The following is a 20386-nucleotide window of genomic DNA, read 5'->3' as shown; positions in this document are numbered from 1 at the left end:
AGACCTGGGGATTGGCCCGCAGGGGTGTGGGTGAGGAGTAGGTCGGTGGTGCCTCATCCCTGCTCCTCACAGCGATGTGGGGGCCCCCGAACCCCCACCGTTGGTTTCCTCCCACACCAATGAGGGTTTTTGGGGGAGTGATGGTGGGGGGTTCAGAGCTGACGGCCAAGAAAGGAATCTCGAAGACGTCTTTGGTGCAAAAGAGGTGATTTTGTTAAAGCACGGGGACAGGACTTGTGGGCAGAAAAAGCTGTATGGGGTCGTGCCGGGTAACTCATCATATATCCTCAGGTTGGGAGGGGGCCATAAGCTTGGAGGAGGATGGCAAGCATACACTTGGGGGTTAAAGATAAAGGAGGTTTGCAAAGGAATTTTCATGTTAAGTAGACTCACAGGATCCTGGGGGGTCAGGACAATGTTGAGCCAAGATTCCCTTTTGCCCCCAGCAAAGTGTCATCATCCAGGCAGCTGAGCTCCTAGAGGGAGGTCACTCTGCGGGTTACAAGGACTTGTCAGTGGCTGTAGGCAGTAAGGCAGTTTAATTTCTCATCTGCCTTAGTTTCCCACATCCCCATGGCGGCACTTAAACCCCTTTCCCCTGTTCTTGGGGAGCCAGGAGTGTGCAAGGATTATCACACATACTCCACTGGGGGGGGGGGGGGGTTACTCCGCCAGGGGCAGGGGGGGCTAGCTTGTACTTCGCCCCCAGCTCACCCCACTCTCCCGCTCCCTTGTCACCAAGAAGGAAGAAAGCCGGCTGGAGCTTTCCCACCAAAGGGGAAGAGGAGGGGAGACCTGAGCCTAGGGCTCCTCGGTCCCTGCCTGCCTTCCCTTTCCTATTTCCTCCTCCCCTCCCCCCATACTCTGCACACCGGAGGATGTGACACTGGGAGGGCAGGGGAGGGGAGAGGAGCAGCCGTCTGGCCTGGGTGGCTCTAGAACGGGGTGAGAGAAGGGTGCAGGTTTGGGCAAAGAGCCTCTCTCAGCCCCACTTCAGCCTCCCCTACAAAGTCTGGCTGTGGGGAGCGGGGCTCTCCTCTCCCCTTTGGAGGGCCTCATCCCTGCGCCCGGGACCCAGGTGGAGCTCAGTCCCTGCATCTGGGATCGCCTTCTGGTCTAAAGGGACAGGGGGCCCGAAAGCTTGGCACTTGGCGCCACCTGGTGGCCAGGCAGAGCTCCTGCGCCCCGGCGCAGGGTCTGCCACCCTTCCTAACTCCATTCATTTTCCAGACTGAAATGGGAAGAGCCACCTCTCCCACCTTCCTCCCCAGGAAGTTGAGAAGTCTCCCTGGAGCAGTAGGTGGGACCCCACACCCAGCACCCCGGAAGTCTCCCGTGAGGAGCCATTGGCACAGAGCGGGGCTGAGCCTGAGCCCCCAAACCCAGACGGGGGCGGCTGGATCAGACCTCTCCAGGACCCCTCCCTGGGTGCTCAGTCCTCCAAGGGCCCAGACCCGCCCTTCTCTGGGGGGTGGGGGTGGGGTGAGGGTGCAGGCGTCCTTCCCCTCTGTCCCATCCTGCTCTAGCCACACAACAGCCTGGAGGGGTCTGCGTGCACGGGGAGTAGAATGTATACTGGGTGCTACGACTGCTACAAAGAAAAGTAACATCGATTCCCAGACAAGTCCGGAGAGGGGGAGGGGGGCCGCGCCGGGTGGGGTGGGGGCCGCGCTTCCGGGGTCCTGGCATGCTGTTCCTTCCCCCCGACGGTGACGTGGGTGTTTGCATTCTAAGTACTTGTGATACTAGACTTAAGGTCCGGCACTTTCCTGCCAGTGATAAGAAACTAGAAATCACTGGTGGCTGGGGCGGAGCTGAGAGATTTGGCCCCTTGTGGGCAGGGGCGGGGGTGAGGGAGGTTGATGAGGCTGATGCCAGAAGATCAATCAAGCCGGGAGGGGCTCAGGCCGCGGCTTCCAGACGGGGCCCCCCAGCCACCCCTTGTCCCCCAAACTAACCTCCTAATGGACTTCGTTTAGAGGCAACTCTAACCCCACCCCCTCTGAAAATCCAGCAGTGGCTTTCCACTGCCCTCAGGAGGTGCCCCAACCTCCTAGGCTGCATGGTGGGGCGGACCCTGCCTCCGGCCACTATAGGGAGGGGTGGCGGGGGGGGGGGAGGGGGGAGGGCACCCTCTGGAGTCACCCTGGCCTCCTGTTCTCTGGCCTCCCAACACCAGCCTTTGCGGACCCCTCTGTGGGAACGCCTCATCCCCGCACTCTGTCGTCCCCTGGTTCCTCAGCGAAAGCACCACCTGCCCCCAGCTCATGTGGGGCGCCCTGTCCCCCACCGCCGCAGGTCACATTCCTGGGAGTTTGCAGTGGCCATTCCATAGGCCAAGGAAGCGGGTAGAACTTCTGCTGTCGGATGGGGAAGCCGGCAGGACAGGGGAGCCCCCAGGACAGGGGAGCCCCCAGGACGGGGGAGCCCCCAGGACGGGGCAGGCGGAGCTCCCCCTCAGCATCCACCCTCCTCCCCAACAGAGGCCAGGGTGGGGCTGGACCCCAGCAAGCCTCCGCCTGGGACAACTGACAGCGTCCTCTCCTTACAGGGAGGAGCAGGGGCCCCTGTCCCCGCCACCCCTGCACCAGGAGCCTGCTCCCCTCAGCACATCCTCCCCCTCCCACCCCCTCTCCCCACCAACCCCCTGCAAGGCAAGAGGGAGCCTCCTCATTCAGAAGAAAACGTTTCTTCCTCCTTCCCTCGTCGCCATGGCGACTGCACTCCAGCACCCAGGCTGCGGGAGCTGTTCCGAGCCCCCGAGGGCAGGGAAGGGGAGGGTCTGGTCGGGGTCACCCAGGCTCTCCGGAGCCTCCGGGAGGTCACGTGTCCCAGGGTTAAGCATTCAGGTTTTAGAGCCAGACATCCAAGGGCTTCGGTTCCAGCGCCGACTGTCCCTCTGTCCCCAGCAGACACTTCACCCTTGTGGGTCTGTGTCGTCTGTAACGGGGACGGAAGTAGCCCCGACTTCAGACTGGAGGGCTGAGGAAGGAAGGGTGAAGACAGGAAATGTGCCCGGCGTGCGAGCTAAGTGCTGGACCAGTGTGAGCCGTCCTCTGACGCCCGGGACACGCGGGGCACTGTCACCGGCTCGGACAGGTGTGACGAGAGCGGGTCTAGCCGGAGAGACTGTTTCTAGGTGTTTCTCCTGCACTGAGTCTCTTCCACACGTGTGGCGTAGTTTTCCTAAGAATCACCACTTTTGCTCCCCCCCCCCCCCCCCCCCCCCCCCCGTCTTTCACCGGAAAAGGGCGTGAATTAAACCTCCTAAATATGACCGTGTTGAGCGGGCAATGATCCAGCTCGGGGAACCTGCGAAGGGGAGCAGAGCCCGGGAGCCCCGTCGCCAGCTGCCAGTGGTGTTCTTAAACGACAAAGTAGCAAATTAACAAATCAAAGCAGGTCACACAGAGCCCAGCATTGTTTCAGGAAACCAGTTTCGGTTACACGTCTGTGTGTGGGAGCCGGACGACCGACCGCGGGCGCTGGTCCCCGCCCCCCCCCCCCGCCCCCCACACGCTCAAACATTCTTGGCTCCCTTAGCTCATCCTTCAGGCACGAGCTCTAAATGACACGATGTTGGTGTCATAATTTTCCTGGATTATTGATGATGCGGCTCATTGACGCCCGTCTCTCCCCACGCACTGGATCCGAGGGGGTGCTGGGTGCCTGGACCCGGGTCCCGGACCGTGGGAATCCCGCCACCTACTAACTGAGGGAACTGGGGCCCGACCCAACCCCTCCGGACAGCGGTTTCCCCATCTGCTAGGCTGCCATCGGGGCCCAGCGAGTTCATCATAAAAGGACTTAGCACAGCAGCACCTGGTGCGTGCAACCCCCCCTAGCAGAGAGGAGTGGGTGGGGTCACCCAGCCGTGTCGCAGTGAAGGGCAGAGCCACAAGGAACCCACCGGCCGAGACCCCGCCAGAGAGGGGGGCCCGGTGAGGTCGGCAGCAAGGGACCCGAGAGGGGCGCGGGCCGGGCTGCCCTGGGGTCTCCAGAAAGTGGGAGAGGGCTTTCCAAAGGGCGCGGTTTGGATGCCCCACTGGAGACGGGAGGCGGCCTCGTCGCGGGAGGACCGGGAGGTGTACCCTGGCCTGTCCCCGCCCCCAGGATCTTCCAGGGTCCAGAGTGTGGGTGCCGAGCGTGGGGACACAGAGGGAGTGTCTGAGACCCACGGCCGCGGGGCGGGGCCGAGCTCCCGGCCCCGCGCCTCCCGACCGAACCCGCTGGGCCGCGCGGCGGGGCGCAGACCGCGGAGACAAAGGGGCGGCGCCCGGCTGCGCCCGCCCGACCGCGGCCCCAGCACGAATGGGGCGGCCAGCCAATCGGAGGGCAGCATTCCCGCCGCTAGAGCGCGGGCCAATCGGATCCCGGGCGCGGCAGCGCTGCGGGGACGCGGCCAATCAGCTGCGAGGGCCGGCCAGGGGGCGGACCCGCGCGGAGTTTCAAACCCGCCGGGTGGGCGCGGAGCGGCTGCTCGGGGCTGCGGCCTGCGCCGGGGGCTGCCGGGTGAGCGCAGTCCGGGGCCCGGGGGCCCGGGGACCCTTCTGTTCCGACGGGACCTGCGCGGAGCGTGGGGGTGGGGCGGGTGTGCCAGTCAGGATGGGCACGCAAGTGGGGGCGTCTGGGGACTGCGAGCTGCAAATCGGGGGGCTCTGGGCGACGGGAGAGGGCCCCGGATGGGGGGGCCCTGGCCAGCCGAGGCTCGGCGAGGCCCCGTCCTGACCCTTGCTTCCCTCCCGCCTGAGGCAGAGAGCTGGGAGGGCTGGGTGGGAAGATGGACACGCAGCTGTCGTGGACAGTGGCCGCCAGGGACCGCGGGAAGCAGCTCCCTTCCCACACCCGCCGCTGCCACGTGCCCCCACGCCCAGCCCGGGCGACCTGTGTCTCCGTGGAGCCTGGGAGGGGGAGAGGGGATGGCTTGCTGACCTGCTTTTGACCTCCTCCCCAGGATCTGGTGGGCTGAGCAGACTCCCGACCGGGCAGATGGCTTCTAAGTGGCCGGGCGTGGGGGTCTCCGCGCGTCGGGGGCCGCTCCAGGAGCGGGAACAGCTGGCGGAGAAGGAGGCGGAGCAGGCTGCGGGCGGCCATCCGGAGCCCTCCAGCGGGGCCCTGGGCTCCCTGTGCAGACACTTCCAAAGGAGGCTGCCCCTGAGGGCAGTCAGCCGCAACCTCAACCTCGGGGCGGGGCCCTCCTGGAAACGCCTGGAGAATCCAGAGCCGGCGCAGCAGGGCCTCCAGGCTGCGGCTCGCTCAGCGAAGAACGCCTTGGGCTCCGTGTCCCAGGTAATGCCCACGGCCCTTAACCCAGGGCTTCCTCGGTGCCCGCAGCCGGTGCCTTCAAGGGGCCCCTGAGGAGGCCGATCCCACGAAGACGGGGACTTTGGTGTGTCCTCGCTGTGTCTCCTGCCCTCAACCAGCCGTGGGACGAACGGATGGGAAGGGCGTCCTGGAGGCCAAGCGGAGCCTCGCGGTATAAGATCCTAGAGCTGTGGTGTCACAGCGTAGCAAGCATGGGCGTCACGGGGACACAGCAAACACAGCGAGGCTTGCAGGGGAGGCCACCCCGCGGAATCGCCCAGGAAGGGGGAAGGAAGTGGGGGGAGAGCGTAAGGCAAGCGAGATGGCGTGGGTCCAGATCCAGAGCGGAGGGAGCGTGGTCTGGGTGGCCAGAGGACAGGGAGCCAGGGGGGGAAGGGCAGGCGTGCCGCGTGCCGCGGGTGTTTGGTTAGACTCTCCCAAGAGCCACCGGGGGCCAGTGGGGAAGGTTTTCAACCTGGTGGGAATCCAGTCCAAGGAGCATTTTAGAGCTCGTTCCCCGGCCGCCCGGTGGAAAGGGGGTGAGAAGCATTCGCCACCGGGGGGCCTGGGGGCCTGGCCTGGCAGAGGCGTGGACCTCGAGAGGTGCTCAGAAGGTAGGTGTGCGAGGATTTGTGTCAGACGACACGTGTGGGCACAAAGACGCCACATGGGCAGGTGTGAGGTGCCTGGGGCCTTGCAGGTGAACGGGTCCTCCAACCCGAAAATGGGGGCAGGGGTCCCCCGGGAAGGACCGACGTCATGGCGAGCGAAAGCCTCCCAGGAGAGAAGGGGAGCAGGTACCTCCTTGGTGTCGGGCTGGGAATCTGAACCTGTTTACAGACCCTCTGCTCTGGGGTCTCTGAGCCAAAGGTCAGTCCCCGACTAGGAGTCCTGGGACCACCTTTGTCCCGAAGGGATCACAGAAACACAGGTGCGCCCGCGGCCACATACCTCACCAAACGTAACTCGTCCCGGCCTCTGGCCTCTGGTTTGCCTGGGCCGACATTCTGGCCTCGAGGAGCCAGCACAGCCGCCCCAGCCGGTGGGAGGCGCCCAGGACCCCCACCCCAGGCCGTGAGGAACCCAGAGGGGCTTTGAGCCGCTCGAGTGTCGGGAGAGCTGCCCCTCGAATCCGCACCAGTGCGGAGGGCGACTTAGTGAGACCCGAGGCAGGTACTGGGGGCCTTCCAGGGGGCACCAGGGTCTTTCCGTGTCCCGAAACGAGCGTGGACTCCACGAGCCGCTGGTTGGGCTGCTGACCGCCGCACCGGTGCCCTGGGTGGCCCTGAGCTGGCTCCCCGCAGCGGACTCGCTTCACAGGGACCCACGCACCCCCCTCACCCCTGGGGCTCCGAGCTGTCTGTATTTGCGCGGCTGGGGCGCTGAGGGGCGGGAGGGGCCCGGAGACTCTGCAGGAGCTCGTCCTTGGCTTTGCGCTCACCTTCCGTGGTCCCGTCCCAGAGAATCCAGGAGTCCTGCCAGAGCGGCACCAAGTGGCTGGTGGGGACCCAGGTGAAGGCCAGGAAGAGGAGAAGAGGGGCACAGACGGGCAGTCGTCCCCCCACCCACACCCCGGGCCAGAAGAGCCCCCGGCTGTGTGGAGCCGCCCCAGCCTCCTCAGCCCTGGGCCCGCGGGAGAGACCCTGTCACCGACTCTCTGGGCACGTGGGTCCCCGCGCCCACCCACAGTGGCGGTCCCGGAGGGAGCCCACCTTCCGGAGCCCCTACTCCTCAACGGAGCCCCTGTGCTCCCCCAGGTAAGAGGAGGGGTGCCTCGCCCCCAGATCACTAGCTGGGCCCCAGCGGCTTCTGACCCCTTCCTGGGGCTCCCTGGGGGCATCTGTGTCCTGACCCAACTCCGCCCCTGACGAGGGGGAACCGCAGGGCTCACCTGTGCAGGGTCCCCGGCCCTGGACCTGATGGGCCCTGAGCCACGTGTTCTCTGCCAGGTGCTCCAAGTCGCGTGGGCTGTCACCTCCTGGAGGGCAGGGAGGGCCCAGACAAGGTGCTCCCGGCCCCCTCGGGGCGTCTCCGGGCCTGCGCGCGCCCGGCCCAGCACCGGGCGGGAGGGCCTCGTGCTGCACATTTCCGCCAGTCGCTGCTGCGGCTTTCCTCCTTTCAGTGAGTCTGACAGTGACCCGGAGCCTGTGGGAGCGGGACTTCAGCACCTCCAGAAGCTGTCCCGGCAGCTGGACGAGGCCATTGTGGCTGAAGAGAGGTGAGCCGGCGGGTCATGCTTCAAAACGGAAGAGCTGAGGGGGGATCCCGTGCTCCTTGAGTCCTGCCACGTTTTTACACCTCTCCGACTCGGGCTCTGACCTGTTGTGTGACCCCGGCCCCGTCCCCGGCCCTCTCTGAGCCTCAGGCTGCTCACGTGCAACACGGGGGGGCAGAAAACATAGATCAGGATGGTGTCTGGAACGCATCCTGGATGTGAACGGCCCCCCGGGAACCCCACCAGGCCAGGCACCTGGGTTCCGGAAGACCTGCCCTTCCCCCAGCACTCCCCATGGCTCCCCTGCGCCTGCCTGCCCATGGGATTGGGAAAAGGCCCGTGGCCACTCTGGAGCGGCTGGCGTGACTGCCCAGGACCCTCTGGAGGCGGGGCCTCGGTCTGCAGCCCCCCTAACTTGGGGCCTGTTCCCCATTCATACAAGGGCCCGGATGGGCTCTGGGGCGGGGCCCAGCCAGCTCTGACTGCGGGGTGGTAGGGCCCCTCCTACAGGTGACACCGGTCCCTCCCGCCCTCCCGTCTCCAGCGGCGACATGACCATGACCGTTTCTCTCATCCGTGACTGAGGACAGCGCCTCCAGGTTCCTCCTCCTCCTCCTCCTCCTCACCACGAACGTGTGGAAGAACGTAGTCTTTTCTGGAAAATCCTGAAGAGCGGATGGGCCCAGCAGCGTAGGAAGCGTGTAGGTCTAGCCCACCTGCCTAGAGCCAGCCGACCTCACTGACCGCGTCCCCAGCCGGGCATGCCGGGCCCTCGGCGAGCCCCCTTCCGTCCCCTCGTTCTGGCGAAACCGCCCCCGCTCTGAGCTCAGCCAGGGGCACGAAGGGGGCTCCGCACTGCAGGAGGCAAGCCACGGCGGACACCACGAGCTCACAGCGGGATCCACGCGGCCCCACGGGCTCCCAAGGAGGCCCCGGGTGGGGACTCCCCCAGGGCCACGCCTGGTTCTGCCAGTGGCCACCTGGCCCAGCCTGAGAGTGACCAGGGGGACGGAGGTGGGGGGGGGGGTTCACCCTACTCCCCTTTTGGGCTCGGAGACTCACCTGCACTTAGGCCACGTGGCTGTGTCCTCTCCAACGTGAAGGCGGAGGCACCAGAAGGGACTGGGGACCCAAGGGTGGGACCCCCGAGGGATCGTGCCCGGGCTCTGGGGAGCCCAGCCGCCGCCCTTCTGCCCCCACCACAGCCCTGCAGGGAGGGATGGGGGAAGAGATTCCTGGCCCCGAGAGCCTGGGCCCACGGACAGCTATTTATGCTCAGCACGGGGGCCGGGGGTGTGCAGGGACGGGCAGCACTGTTGACTCGCGACTTCTGCGCTTGGCCAGTTATCTCAGAAATCTGCTGTGTCATTTTATTAGAAAGAAACCCGCGTGTGATTTCCCCGGAGAACACTGCTTTTTCATAATAAAGACCGCTTCTGCGTCTGACATCTGTTCTGTTACCCACGCGCATGCACAGACACGTGTGCACGCACAACCACACAGGCGCACACACCCCCTATGTGCCCGTGCGCACACACCTACATGCACGTGCACACGCGTACATGCGTGAACACAGCCGTGCACGCACACACATACACCCCCACGTGTGTGTGTGCGTGCGCCCCCACTCGGGGCGACGGGTCTGCTTCGGGGCCGGGCTCCGCTCCCCTCGCCTCCTGCTCCTAGCGGCCAGCCCCCAGCTCAGGGAGAAGACACCCCGCACAGGGAAGGCTTCCCCGCTCCGTTCAGAACAAAGCACACTTTAAAGGCAAATCAGGTTTTTATTTCAGTGACAACGTTCAAGAGTTAAAAACCAGCTCACGTCAAAATCAAGACCAGTAGTAAAAATCTTTTAACCCCGTAGTGCTGTGTTTGTTGCTTTAGAAATCTGATATTTTACATTTCCTTTTCTAACGGATTTTGTACAAGGCAGCCGTGAGGAAGGGAATAAACCTTTTTCACCACAGAACCGGCTGCCACTGGCAATACTGAGAGTCACACATTTAGGAACAGTCGGACCACGGACAAGACGGGACGGGCTGCCACCTCGGAGTAAACAGAGGACAGGGGTTCGAGGGTGGAGGTCCCCAGGGGTGAGCCGTCTTGCCCCTCCTCGGTGACTCTGCTTCCCCGCCCTGGCCACCCTGGTGGGTTTCTCCACGGGAAGAGCAGGCCCCGGGCCGGGCCTCCCTGCGTGGACTTAACCCCAGCTGTGATTTTTAAGGTTCCCCCAAGCCCAGAGGGAGGGGAAGGAGCGAGGGGTTGTGTGTTTTGGCTGAGCCAGAGAACAGGTTTCCAGAGCACTTGGTGCCCAGACCCGGGGGGATTCGGCGGGGAAGCTGGTTATTTAAGGCGGGGTCCGGCCTCGAGGCTCCTTCCCAACCAGGGCCCCCCATCCCTGGCGGGGCTGCGCCCATGCTTAGGGAGGGTGTCCACGGGGAACCAGAGCCGCCTGCTTGGGCCTCTGGCTTTCATTTAAAGATGCGCGCCCTGTTTTGCCTGTAGGACACTCCCAGGGTGCAGACCAGGGGCTCCAAAGTGGTAAAAACAGTTCAAAAAGCCTCCCCTCTTTCCGGGGACCCACGCCCCTGTAACCTCTTTGGAATACGGGGTTCGGACGCGATTTTCTGTGGCCCAGCACCCAGACAGGAGGGCCGTCCGTCCAAGTGCATAAAAACGGTCCACTCTTTTAAACGCATGTTTTGTGGAGCCCAAGGGCACGTCGAGATCTTCAGGAAAACCCCACGAAGCCAGAAAGGTAGGCCCCCCGAGACCCCCTCGGGGCGGGCGCGGGGGAGGGCGGCAGGCAGGCCCTCCGACAGGGACGGCCACCAGACAGGGAAGAACGAACATGCCACGCGAGAAACGAGGAGCTCTGATCAGGCGGGGAGAAGGATGCTCCAGGTCCCGGGAGAGGGCGCACCGGGGACCGGAAGGGTTCTCTGGGAAACAGCCAGGCGGGCTCACGGACCCACTCGGGGCGGGGCGGCGGCACCCCCTCCAGGGAACAACGCAGCCTGCTCGTCTCCCTCCAACTTCAGCGCACGGACAAAACCGCACAAACCACTCGTCCGGGAGCGCGCGTTAACCAACGCCAAGGCGGAGGGGCGCTCGCGCGCATGCGCACACGCCCACTAACCCGAGAGGCGGGCTCAGGACGCCGCCTTTCATCTCCCCAATTGCAGGTGTGAGTCCTCCGGTTCCACAAAGGAGAGGGGGTGGCCTCCTGCCGGGTCCCACATCCCAGCTCCGGACCCCCATAATCACAGCACCCCCAGAACCCCAGCACCCTCAGAACTCTGCACCCCCGGAACCCCAGACCTCCAGAACCACTGCACCCCCAGAACCACGGGACCCCCAGCACCCCCCCAGAACCATGGCACCTCCCAGAACCCTGGACCCCCAAACCACAGCACCCCCAGAACCCCAGATCTCCAGCCACAGTACCCTGCTCACTGGGACTCCAAACTCCCCAGGGTCCTGGTGTTCTCTGTCTCTGTGTCTCTCACTCCCAGCCTGGGGCTCACAGGGCAGAGGGAACCTAACTCGGGAAGACATAACTCCACTAATTTATCAGTGGAGACTGACGGCAGGGGCTTCTGGAAGGAAAGGGGATGGCGGAGCCTCAGAGAATCGGAGTAAGTCTGCCCGACTTCAACGCAGGCTAGATTTCGGGAAGGACAGGAAGGCCTGGGGTGGGAGTAGCTGTGCCTACGACCTCGTACCTTCTGGGGAGCCCCGACGACCAAGTGTGGGAGGAGGGATGGGCACCTGCGAACCCAGGAGGCAGGGCTGGAGAGGACACCCCCAGGGTACCTGCCCCTGCCTACAGGGCAGCCGCAGGGCTGGGGGAGGGGGGTGCCGCACACTGGAGAGAGCGGGGTGGGGGCTGGGAGCCCGGACCCCTCCAGCCCCAGCAGGTCTGCTGGGCAGGTCACAGCAGCCGCTGCGGGGAGGACGCTGGCCACATGGGAGCCGCGAGAGGTAGACACAGAGCAGAAGCGACAGGGGCCCACGCGGGTGCCTGGACTCGGGCACAGCCCCGCCTGGAGGAGCCGGGCCAGCCTCAGGGGCTCCGAAGCAGGCCGGGCGGGTGTGGGCCTGGGCTGGGCTGCAGGAGAGCCCTGCCGACCTCACGGGGACGGCCCAGGAGGAGGGCCTGGGCCCCAAACCAAGCTGAGTGGCAGGCGGAAGGGAAAAGAGTACAACAGTTTGAGCCAAAATGACACGCGCCCCCGGAACGCTGGGATCTCAGTTCTATGCCCTCCAGGAGCCAAAACAGAGCGTGAGCAGCGCTGGGGAGGGCGAGCCCGGCCCCCGGGGTGGGGGGTGTCCCTGCTGCCGGGACACGTGGTTTTGGTTTGGGCATCAGTGCAAAGCACACTGCCTCACGGAGCCGGGACCCCTTCCCATCCCCCTCCCTCCCCAAGCGGTGGGGCGACAGTGAGGGCCCCCCCGGAGCCCCTCTCTCAGACAGTGTGGAAGGTGGAGGCGGGGTGGTCTGAGGGGCTCTGAGGCCCAGAAAGCCCCAGGGCACAGAAGTGCAAGACAGAAGACAGCCCAGGAGTCAGAAACCGCGCACCAGTCTCAGCCGGGGGGGCCTTCCAATTCCGTAAGGAAGCCAGGGCCCAGAGAGGGCGACGAGGGGCTCAAGGGCTCTCAGCCAGCCCAGCCGGGCCAGCGCCCAGGGCCGCAGCCTCCCCGGGGAGGGCGCCAGGCAGGACCCCGGGAAGAGGAATGGCCGTCCTCTCGGGCCGCGGGCGAACGGTAGGAATACCGAGGACAAGACGGGGACAATGGACAGCCGCAGAAGGACAGACCGTCAGCACCAGACCCCGCCACCCCCCCCACCCCCGCAAGGGCCGTGGACAGACACGCGGACACAGGAGGAGCCCCGGGGGATGTCCCCTCCCTCCCAGAAAGCGGCCACTTTGCCACAGGAAAGCCAGGCCCGTGAGGCTGACCCAGGATGTCACGGGGGGGGGGGGGGGGGGGGGGCCGGCACGATGCCACTTGTCCGTCCCCCAGGCCGCCGGGAAGCTGCACCTGCCGGCGGCTGCTGATCCCCAGTCTGGCGGCTTCTCCCTTTAGGGCCTGCGTGGACCCCAGAAAGGTGGTCGACTCTGTCAGACCGGCCAGCTCGGGGCAGGCCTGCCCCCCAGGACTCCACGGACGCCGCCCCTGACGGGCTCGCGGTCCCAGGTCCCGCACGGGGAGGCAGCCGCGGCTGCGGAGACCCTGGGGTCTCACCCCCTCGTGGCCCAGGGAGCCGCCTCCCCGGGGCTCGGCGGGGTCCCTCCCCGCTCCGCTCGGACACCGCTGGACACACACGGGGGCGGGGAAAAGCAGGAAACGGCCCATCTCGGGGAGCAGCACCCCCCACCCCCGCCCGGCCCCGGCCCTCTGCGCACAGCCCGGCTCTCAGGGCACCGACTCGAACTTGGGGGGCCCGCGCGCCCAGCTGAGCGCGGGCAGGGGCCGCTCCTGGTCCTTGTCGGACTCGGGCTGGCTCTGGGCCCGCTCGGGCTTCGGGTTGGCGGGCGGGTGGGGCTGCTGCACGGACATGGTCCTGCGCAGGTGGTTGCGCTTCCGCAGGAACTCGGGCTGCGCGTGCAGGCCGAAGCTGCCCTTGCGCAGCACCATCCGCGAGCTGTTCTTCTTCGGGCGCGAGCGGTGGCCGGCCTCCAGCGTCGCCAGGTGGGCCGCGTAGCCCTCGCTCAGGAACTGCGGAGGGGGAGGGGACGGGCGTCAGCCAGCGGGGCGGTGACCCGGTCCCCCCCCACCCCCACCCCCCGCCAAAACCGTCGCCGGGGAGACGGGGAGCTCCCCGCCCGGCTCTGAACGGCTGAGCTCGTCCCTCTGTGCCCGCGGGGCACACCGTCCTCGTCACCTGCCGCTGAGATCCCCAAACGCAAGTCTGCGCTGCTGTCCTCCCTGCCCGTCGCCCCCCCACCGGGTCCTCAGGCCCTTGCCCCCCCCCCCCAGAAGGGGGCCGCGGACCAGCAGCCTCAGCGGGACAGGGGCCCTGACAGGCAGAATCTCAGCCACCGCCCCCCGCCCCCCGCCAGGCCTACGGAACCAGAGTCTGCACCCACGCAAGCCCCGGGGGCCACGTGTGTGCGTCAGCGTCTCCCATCTGCACCCGCCGGTGGCTCCCACGCCCCGCACTCAGCACGCCCCCAAAGGGGTCGTCACCTTCCCCCCCCACCCCTCCTTCTCCAACCTGCTCTCAGTCCCCGGAACAGCAGCCCCGAGCTGATCGCGCTCCCAGAAACCAGGCGCCACCCCTGGCCTTCGCTCCCGCTCAGCCCACACCTCTGACCCGTTCATTTCCAAGTCCAGTCCCTCCGTCCTGCCTCCAAAGTGACTCTGGAGCCCTTCACCTTCCCGCCGGCCACCGCCTCCCCCTGCTTCCCTCCCCCCTTCCTCTGACGGGCCTTCCCCCTGCAGCCTGGGGACCGCAGGAATCACGACTCACCCCCGAAGTCCCAGCCCGCCGAGGCGCGGGCCGTCAGCCAGGCACTGCGGGCCCTCCTCTCCTGCTCCCGCCCGGGGGGGAGGGGGGGGGGGGACACCTGCTCTGTCACCTCCTGACCTTCACTTTTGCGGCGACCTCTGTCACAAATGCTCCTCCCACCTCAAGCCTCCTGGACAATTCCCTCGAACCCCCCAAAGCAGCCTTGCCCCCATCGTCTCTGTTCCTCCCCGGGGGGGGGGGGGTCACGACCCCGTGCCCCCCATCATCCATTAGGCCTCTTGCCACGGGCACTGCCGCCTGGATGACGGGACATCCGACGGCACGAGGGCCTGGCCCAGGACAGGTGCCCGTGGTGCACGTGGAAACGGCAAATGAACGGATGAGCAAATGAGCGAGTGGGCAAATGAAGGAATGAACAAAAACAACTGAATGGACGGCAGACGCCGCCCACGCCGCCCCCACCCGGCCCGGCGCCCCCACCTGGCACTGGGCCTGGTACTTCTTGGTGGGCCGGCCCACGATGAAGATCTGGGAGGGCAGCAGACCCAGCACGCTGTACACGGAGATGTCCTTTGTGGAGCCGTAGGCCGCGCTGATTCTGATGAAACACTGAAACACAGGGCAGCCCGTGGCGGGGCGGGCGCTCACAGGGTCAGAGGACCCGAACCCGACTCTGCACGGGGTGGGGTGGGGGGCTGCAGGTCCCGGGGCCACCCGCAGCAGGACGCGGCCCTGCAGGAGCTCCCCTCCCGCCCCGCCCTGCGCCCCAGTTCAAGGGCTCCGCCTGGGGAGGGAGGTCGGGACCACGCCACCCGCTGACCCCGTCGGCGTTCCTAGGTCACTGGGTGACGGGCAAAGACATGGACGAGGGAACGAGGGGCGGCTCTACGTGTCACAGGACTGGAGGGGTTCTGTCTGGGCCCGACCCCCCGCCCTGTGCCGTCCGCACCACCCAGACGGGTGCGGAGTGCCTCCGTCCGGTGGCCGCGTCCCAATGCTCACTCGCCCCCCAGCCCCTCGCCCTCCGGCTGCTCACCTTGAGCCCCACCCTCTGGTCCCAGGTCACGGTTTCCCTCCCTCCTGAGCCCCATCAGCCCCGGGCGACCTCCTGCTCGCGGGGTGGCCCACGAGCACCTCGGCCTCCCTCCTGCCATCTTCACGGCCAGCGGCCTCCAGGACCAAACCCAGAACCGCCCATCGGGACTGCACGTCCCATCCCCACGCCGACCCTGCCCCTTCCCTCCCGTGCCCGCCTGGCCACGCCCTGGCCCGAGAGACTGCTCTCTCGCCACCTTCCCGGTTCCACGGGCTGGCCACTGACAGCCGCTGGAGGGCCACGAAGCTCCGGTCCTGAACTTTCTTTCTGCTGCCCCTAGAAGATTCTTCCCCAGTTCTACCTCCTGCCGGGGGGCCGCCACCCAGTCCCGAGCATGACCTGACAACCCCCCCTCCCGATGCCGTTTTCTCCATCCCCGTGGCCGCCACCTGGATTCCGGTCGGCCTCTGCCTTGCCTGGCCTCCCTGCCTCTCTTGTCTCACCGATCTGGTCTCCGCACAGCCACCACAGGGCTCTTTCTGCAGCCCTAATCAGTCCCTGCCGCTCCCCGGCTCCCCACTGCTCTCAGCGGAGTTCACGGTCTTGGCCAAGGTTTTCCAAGGTCTGCCAACCCCCAGGCCCCCGATGACCTCCAGGCCTCTGCTCCCACGCGACCTGGGTCTGACCCTGTGCACACCAGCATCCTGCATGCCTGCAGCTCTAAGAACATCCGAGGCTCCCTTCTACCTCAGTGCCTTTGCACGTTCTGTTTGTGTCCGCCAGGCAAACTCCTATTCATGATTCAAGACTCAGCTCAAGAGTTACCAACCTCTGGAAACCTTCTCTGCCCTCCCCAAGCCAAGCTCCTCTGCATGACAACAGGCCTTTACTAATCACCCACTGGTAAAGATTGACACATCTTTCTTCCTCTGGACCAGGGATCGGCTGACGTTGTTGCGAAAGACCAGATAATCGGTATCTCAGGCTTTGCGCTGTGCTGCAACCACACTCTTCCTTTGTGGCTCCGAGCAGCCACACACACCGCGCCAGCAGGGAGCGTGGCCAGCAGGGAGCGTGGCCGTGTCCCAATGCATCTGCCTTCGCAGGCAGTGAGATCAGACTTTTCGTACCGTTGTCGCATCATGAAATAGCATTCTCCTTTTGATCCCCGCCCCCAACCCCCAACCACTTAAAACTATAAACACCCTTCTCAGGCCAAGGTTACGTAGAAGAAGGGCTACCGGCTGGGCTCAGCCCCTGGGCCACAGATCACTGGTTCTCAAAATGTTACCGTCATTGAAATCCCCCCGGAGGGTTTGTCAAGATGCAGACCGCTGGGCCCTTTCCCCAGTTTCTGATGCAGCGGGTCTGGGGTGAGTGGGGGCGGGGGGGAGGCAGGGAATCGACATTTCTGAGCAGCTCCCAGGGGACGCCGTGCTGGGGCCACAGGTCAAAGCTCCGGAAGGAGAGCAGGTGCCAGCCCGTGCCGCCGACGCCACGACCCCGAAGGAGCGTGGCGGGCACCCGTCGGCTGAACGAATAACCGGGCGCAGAGACGGAGTTCGGGCTTTGGGGTCAGGAGGTAAAGGAGGAGATGCGGACTCTGGGATCGTCGGGGAGTCACCGAGCCTCAGGGAGCCTCCCCGCCCTCCTCTGTCCCCGCGGGTGACAGTGCCCACCTCGGGGTGGGGGCGGGGGCCGTGGAGGCTCCCAGCACCTGCAGGTGGAGGGCGGGTCTGGCCTCCGGCCCGCACTCACCTCCTGCACGAGGTTGCGGAGGAAGATGGCCTTCTGCCGCAGGGGGTCGTGCACCAGCCCGTCGGAGAAGAAGATCATGCCCTGTGGAAAGTTGTGCTGGCATAGCCAGGACACCACCCGCTGCTTCTGCATGTCCGGCCGCCCCGTGATGTACAGGATCAGGTAGCCCAGATCCTGCCAGTGCCTGCGGACGGACGGCATCGCAGGTCCAGCCCCCCCGCCCCGCAGCCGCCCCCGCCCCCCCCCCCCCCCCGCAGCCGTCCTGAGCAGCGCCGGGACCCCGGGGAAGGACGGTGGAGCCACACGCCGGGGGGCTGAGCCCCATGAGTCGGGACGTGTCCCTGGACGGCCTGCAGGCACCGCTCGCCCACCACCAAACTGACCCCCGTCCCCGAGGCCTCCACGTCACTTGGGCTTCCCCGCCGAGGACAGGCCACCTCTGCCTCCTCGGCTGTCCCTGTTGCCCTTCCTGCTCCCGCGAGCGGCCTCCCGTTCAACCAGCGACCAGCAGGACCTGACCCCTGACCCCCTCCTGCTTCGGCGCCCTCCTCGGCCTTCGCTCACATCCCACCCGACTCCAGTCCAACCTGGGCCGTGCAACCCCCTCCAGGCCCCACCCGTGACAGGGGGGACAAGAACTGAAACGAGGGCCGTCCCAAGGCGGGAAAGGAGGAGTCCAGACATGACCAGCATAGTGCGTACTGGACAGAGGCCGTGGCGCTCCCCCTGGTCCTGTTTCCATGGTGACCATAGCTCCTGTGCCCAAAGCTGTCCCTGGCTCCCCAGCGTCCCGAGGTGTCCAGCCCTGCGTGCACCTGTGGCCCGTCACACTCTACCCCCGACCATCGTATCACCCCGGCCACACGGGGCTGCTTTGCTGCACCTATGGGTCTTGAGCTCCAGCTCAAGCTGGGACCCCAGCTGCGGACCCCTCCCCTGGACGGCCTTCAGGGCTTCATCTCCTCACGTTCCCATCCCCTCTCAAGGCCCCCTCGTGCAGGAAGCCCTCCCAGCTTCCCAGGCCTCCCCTGTCTGCTCCCGCAGCACGGTGGGAGTGTGCTGTCTGTTGACCTCACACGGGACTCTGCCTACAAGATGCCAGATGAGCTCGGGCCTGTCAGGGGCTGCTCTGGCACCGGCCACCCCCGGCTCACCATAGACTGGGGGGCTCCAGACTTGGGAGAGCGCCCTGGGGGTTCGGGGGGGATGTTCCATAATCCCACACAGGCTCAGATGCCACCCTGGGGACTCTGGCTAGTTCTGAGCTGGACCCGGTAGTCCGTTTATCAGCAGCAGGGTCTGTGGAACACGGCAGGGACTCAGGAGCCCACGTGAAGACCACGGTGTGGGTCCCCGGGGGAGAGGACCACAGCCCCCCCCACTCCCAGCCGTGGAAGGGGGGCTCTGACGGGCGGGGGGGGGGGAAGACGTAAGAGGAATAAGCCACCCACCCTCACAGGGCGAGCTGGACACTTGCCAGGAGCTCGAGCCTGTCCGTCCAGGGCCTGTTCCCGCAGGGCCAGGGGCATCTGGAGGGCAGCTAAGTCCCTGGTCTGCTGGGGTCCCCAGTCCAGGCTGGTCTGCTCTCCCCAGAGGGATCACTGCTACTACGCTGAGGCCCGGCATCGGTCCTGCTCAGCTGGAGTCCGGGTTAGTTTCTCATGCCTGAGACTTGTTTTCCCCGTGGGGCTGCCTTGCTCTCGGGCCTGGCCCTGAGTCAGCCTCACAAAAGGGTGGAGGCAGGGAGGGAGGGAGACAGGAAAGGAGGCAGGGATGGAAGGAGGGGTGGAGGCAGGGAGGGAGGGAGGGATGGGGGAGGCAGGGAGGGGGGCAGGGGTGGAAACAGGGAGGCTGGTAGGGAGGCAGAGAGGCAGGAACGGGGGAGGCAGGGAGGGAGGTAAGGAGGGGGGTAGGCAGGGAGGGAGGGAGGGAGGCAGGGAGGGGGGCAGGGAGGGAGGTAGGGTGGGGGGTAGTCAGGGAGATAGGGAGGGTAGGAGGGAGGGTAGGAGGGAGGCAGGGATTGGGGGAGGAGACAGGGAGGGGAGGAGACAGGGAGGGAGTAGGCAGGGAGGTAGGGATGGGGTGGGGGGAGGCAGGGAGGGAGGCAGAGGTGGAAACAGGGAGGCAGGGAGGGTAGGAGGGAGGGAAGTGGGGAGGGAGGTGGGGAGGGGGGAGGCAGGGGGGAGGCAGGGAGGGTGAGAGGGAGGGATGAGAGGGAGGCAGGGAGGGGGGAGGCAGGGAGGGGAGAAAGTGGCTCCTCCCTCACTCTCCTATGGTGACACCCTTCTACACGGCTGCTTCCTGCCCCACCTCCGGCCCCGTCCTGGTCTGGCCTCCAAAATCCAACCACCCTGACCCCGTCTCACCACGTGCTCTGCTCTTCCTGTCCTTGTTGCCCCGCGTCCTCCTTTCTGGCCTATCAAAATCCGTTTTCTATTTTCTTCTCGCTTCCCCACGTTTGCTAATCTTTGTGCAGCGGCTTGGACTGAACCCGTCCACCCCTCGGGGACTGTCTCTGACGCCACCTCTCTCAGGAAGCCTCCCCTGCTCTCCCCAATCAGCTGTACGAGCTCCAATCTTCCACTTATCACTGGGCCTGAGTCAGGCTCAGAGGGTGGCCCCTGGGAGCCACGTGTCCCGTATTCACACGTTTAGGTGGTCCCTTCCCCGTGAATCCGGGCGGATCCTGCCACTACTCATGACCAGCGGAACACAGCGGAAAGGTCACCGTGACGCCCCAGGCTGGGTCCTGAGAAGGCTTAGCGGCCTCCACCCGGGTCTCCACGAGACGGCCCAGGCTGGCCCCGCGGACAGAGAGCGGGCCCGGCCACCGCGAGTACAGAGGCCATCTCGAACCCGGGCCCGAGGGGAGCCTGCGGATGAGCCCCGCCCCCAGCCCAGATGGCCACCCGACCGTGAGTCACGGGAACACCCCACGTGACGACATCCCAGCAGAGCCCAGCCCACCCACGGAACCGCGAGAGATGGAATGATATTCTTTTCGGCTGCTACATTCGGAGCCATTTCTCCCAGAGGCCACCAGAACACGCCGATTGGACCCCGCCTGGAGTCAGAACTCGGGAGCCCAGGCCTGGCTGGCTGCAGAGATCAAACGGAGGCGGGAGGGAGGGGGAGCTAGCGTCCAGACGGTGGCAGGGCGTTTCTCGGGGACCCTCGGTACACATGACCGGGACTCCCCAGTTCCTGCCCCGGAGATTTGTGGAATTCCGGAAAAATACACGGCCCGGCTCTCCCGGGGCCTCTGGGAAGGGACGGGAGGGAACACTCACCGGACGACGTCCACGGCCCCCGGCCGGACCTTGGGGTCACTTCCCATGATAGACACGCTGGCCGCGAAGGACCCGTCGATGCTGAACACCACGCACTCCATGCCCCGGGGCAGCACCGTGAGGTAGCTCATCGCAAAGGTCTGGTCGCCCCTAAAAGGCACCTGCCTGTGGTCGGCCCCGCATCGCACTCAGCTCGTGGCCTGAGGCCAGGGGTCGGCCCGGGCCCGGCTCAGGGAGCAGCGGGCCGGTATCTCCTGAAGCCACAGCTGGCCAGCCGGTCCGTCTTCCTCTCCCCCCAACCCCGG

At 66.0% G+C, this 20386-nt stretch overlaps 2 protein-coding genes across 7 annotated transcripts in view; one reads left to right on the top strand and one right to left on the bottom strand.

Moving 5' to 3' along the window:
• The first annotated feature begins 3632 nt into the window (after positions 1–3632).
• On the top strand, positions 3633–8965 carry PIMREG (PICALM interacting mitotic regulator). 2 transcript variants are annotated; one of them, XM_060647640.3, is made up of 5 exons: positions 3633–3825; positions 4955–5289; positions 6766–7061; positions 7427–7522; positions 8064–8965. In XM_060647640.3, the coding sequence occupies exons 2-5, from the start codon at positions 4990–4992 to the stop codon at positions 8101–8103; spliced, it is 732 nt and encodes a 243-aa protein (XP_060503623.3). In that variant the 5' UTR covers positions 3633–3825; positions 4955–4989; the 3' UTR covers positions 8104–8965. The 2 variants fall into 2 exon arrangements, with proteins under 2 accessions (XP_060503623.3, XP_060503622.3); XM_060647639.3 differs by lacking the exon at positions 3633–3825 and adding an exon at positions 4323–4512.
• A 315-nt stretch (positions 8966–9280) lies between these two features.
• Positions 9281–20386, bottom strand: part of PITPNM3 (PITPNM family member 3) — a 74623-nt gene continuing 63517 nt past the window's right edge. For 4 of the 5 annotated variants that reach the window (XM_078437922.2, XM_078437924.2, XM_078437923.2 and 1 more), the window contains 4 exons: positions 20082–20231; positions 16792–16975; positions 14478–14606; positions 9281–13243 (listed from right to left, as the gene is read on the bottom strand). In XM_078437922.2, coding sequence (XP_078294048.1) covers positions 12941–13243; positions 14478–14606; positions 16792–16975; positions 20082–20231 — 766 coding nt within the window. In that variant the 3' untranslated portion in view covers positions 9281–12940. The remainder of the gene's footprint in view (positions 13244–14477; positions 14607–16791; positions 16976–20081; positions 20232–20386) is intronic. The other variant, XM_078437926.2, reaches the window with a different exon arrangement.

This window comes from Panthera onca, chromosome E1 (assembly GCF_046562875.1).
Source record: "Panthera onca isolate mPanOnc1 chromosome E1, mPanOnc1 haplotype 2, whole genome shotgun sequence".
Classification (NCBI taxonomy): domain Eukaryota; kingdom Metazoa; phylum Chordata; class Mammalia; order Carnivora; family Felidae; genus Panthera; species Panthera onca.
Note: the sequence above shows the minus strand (reverse complement) of the source record. Positions and strands in the feature narration are given on the sequence as shown.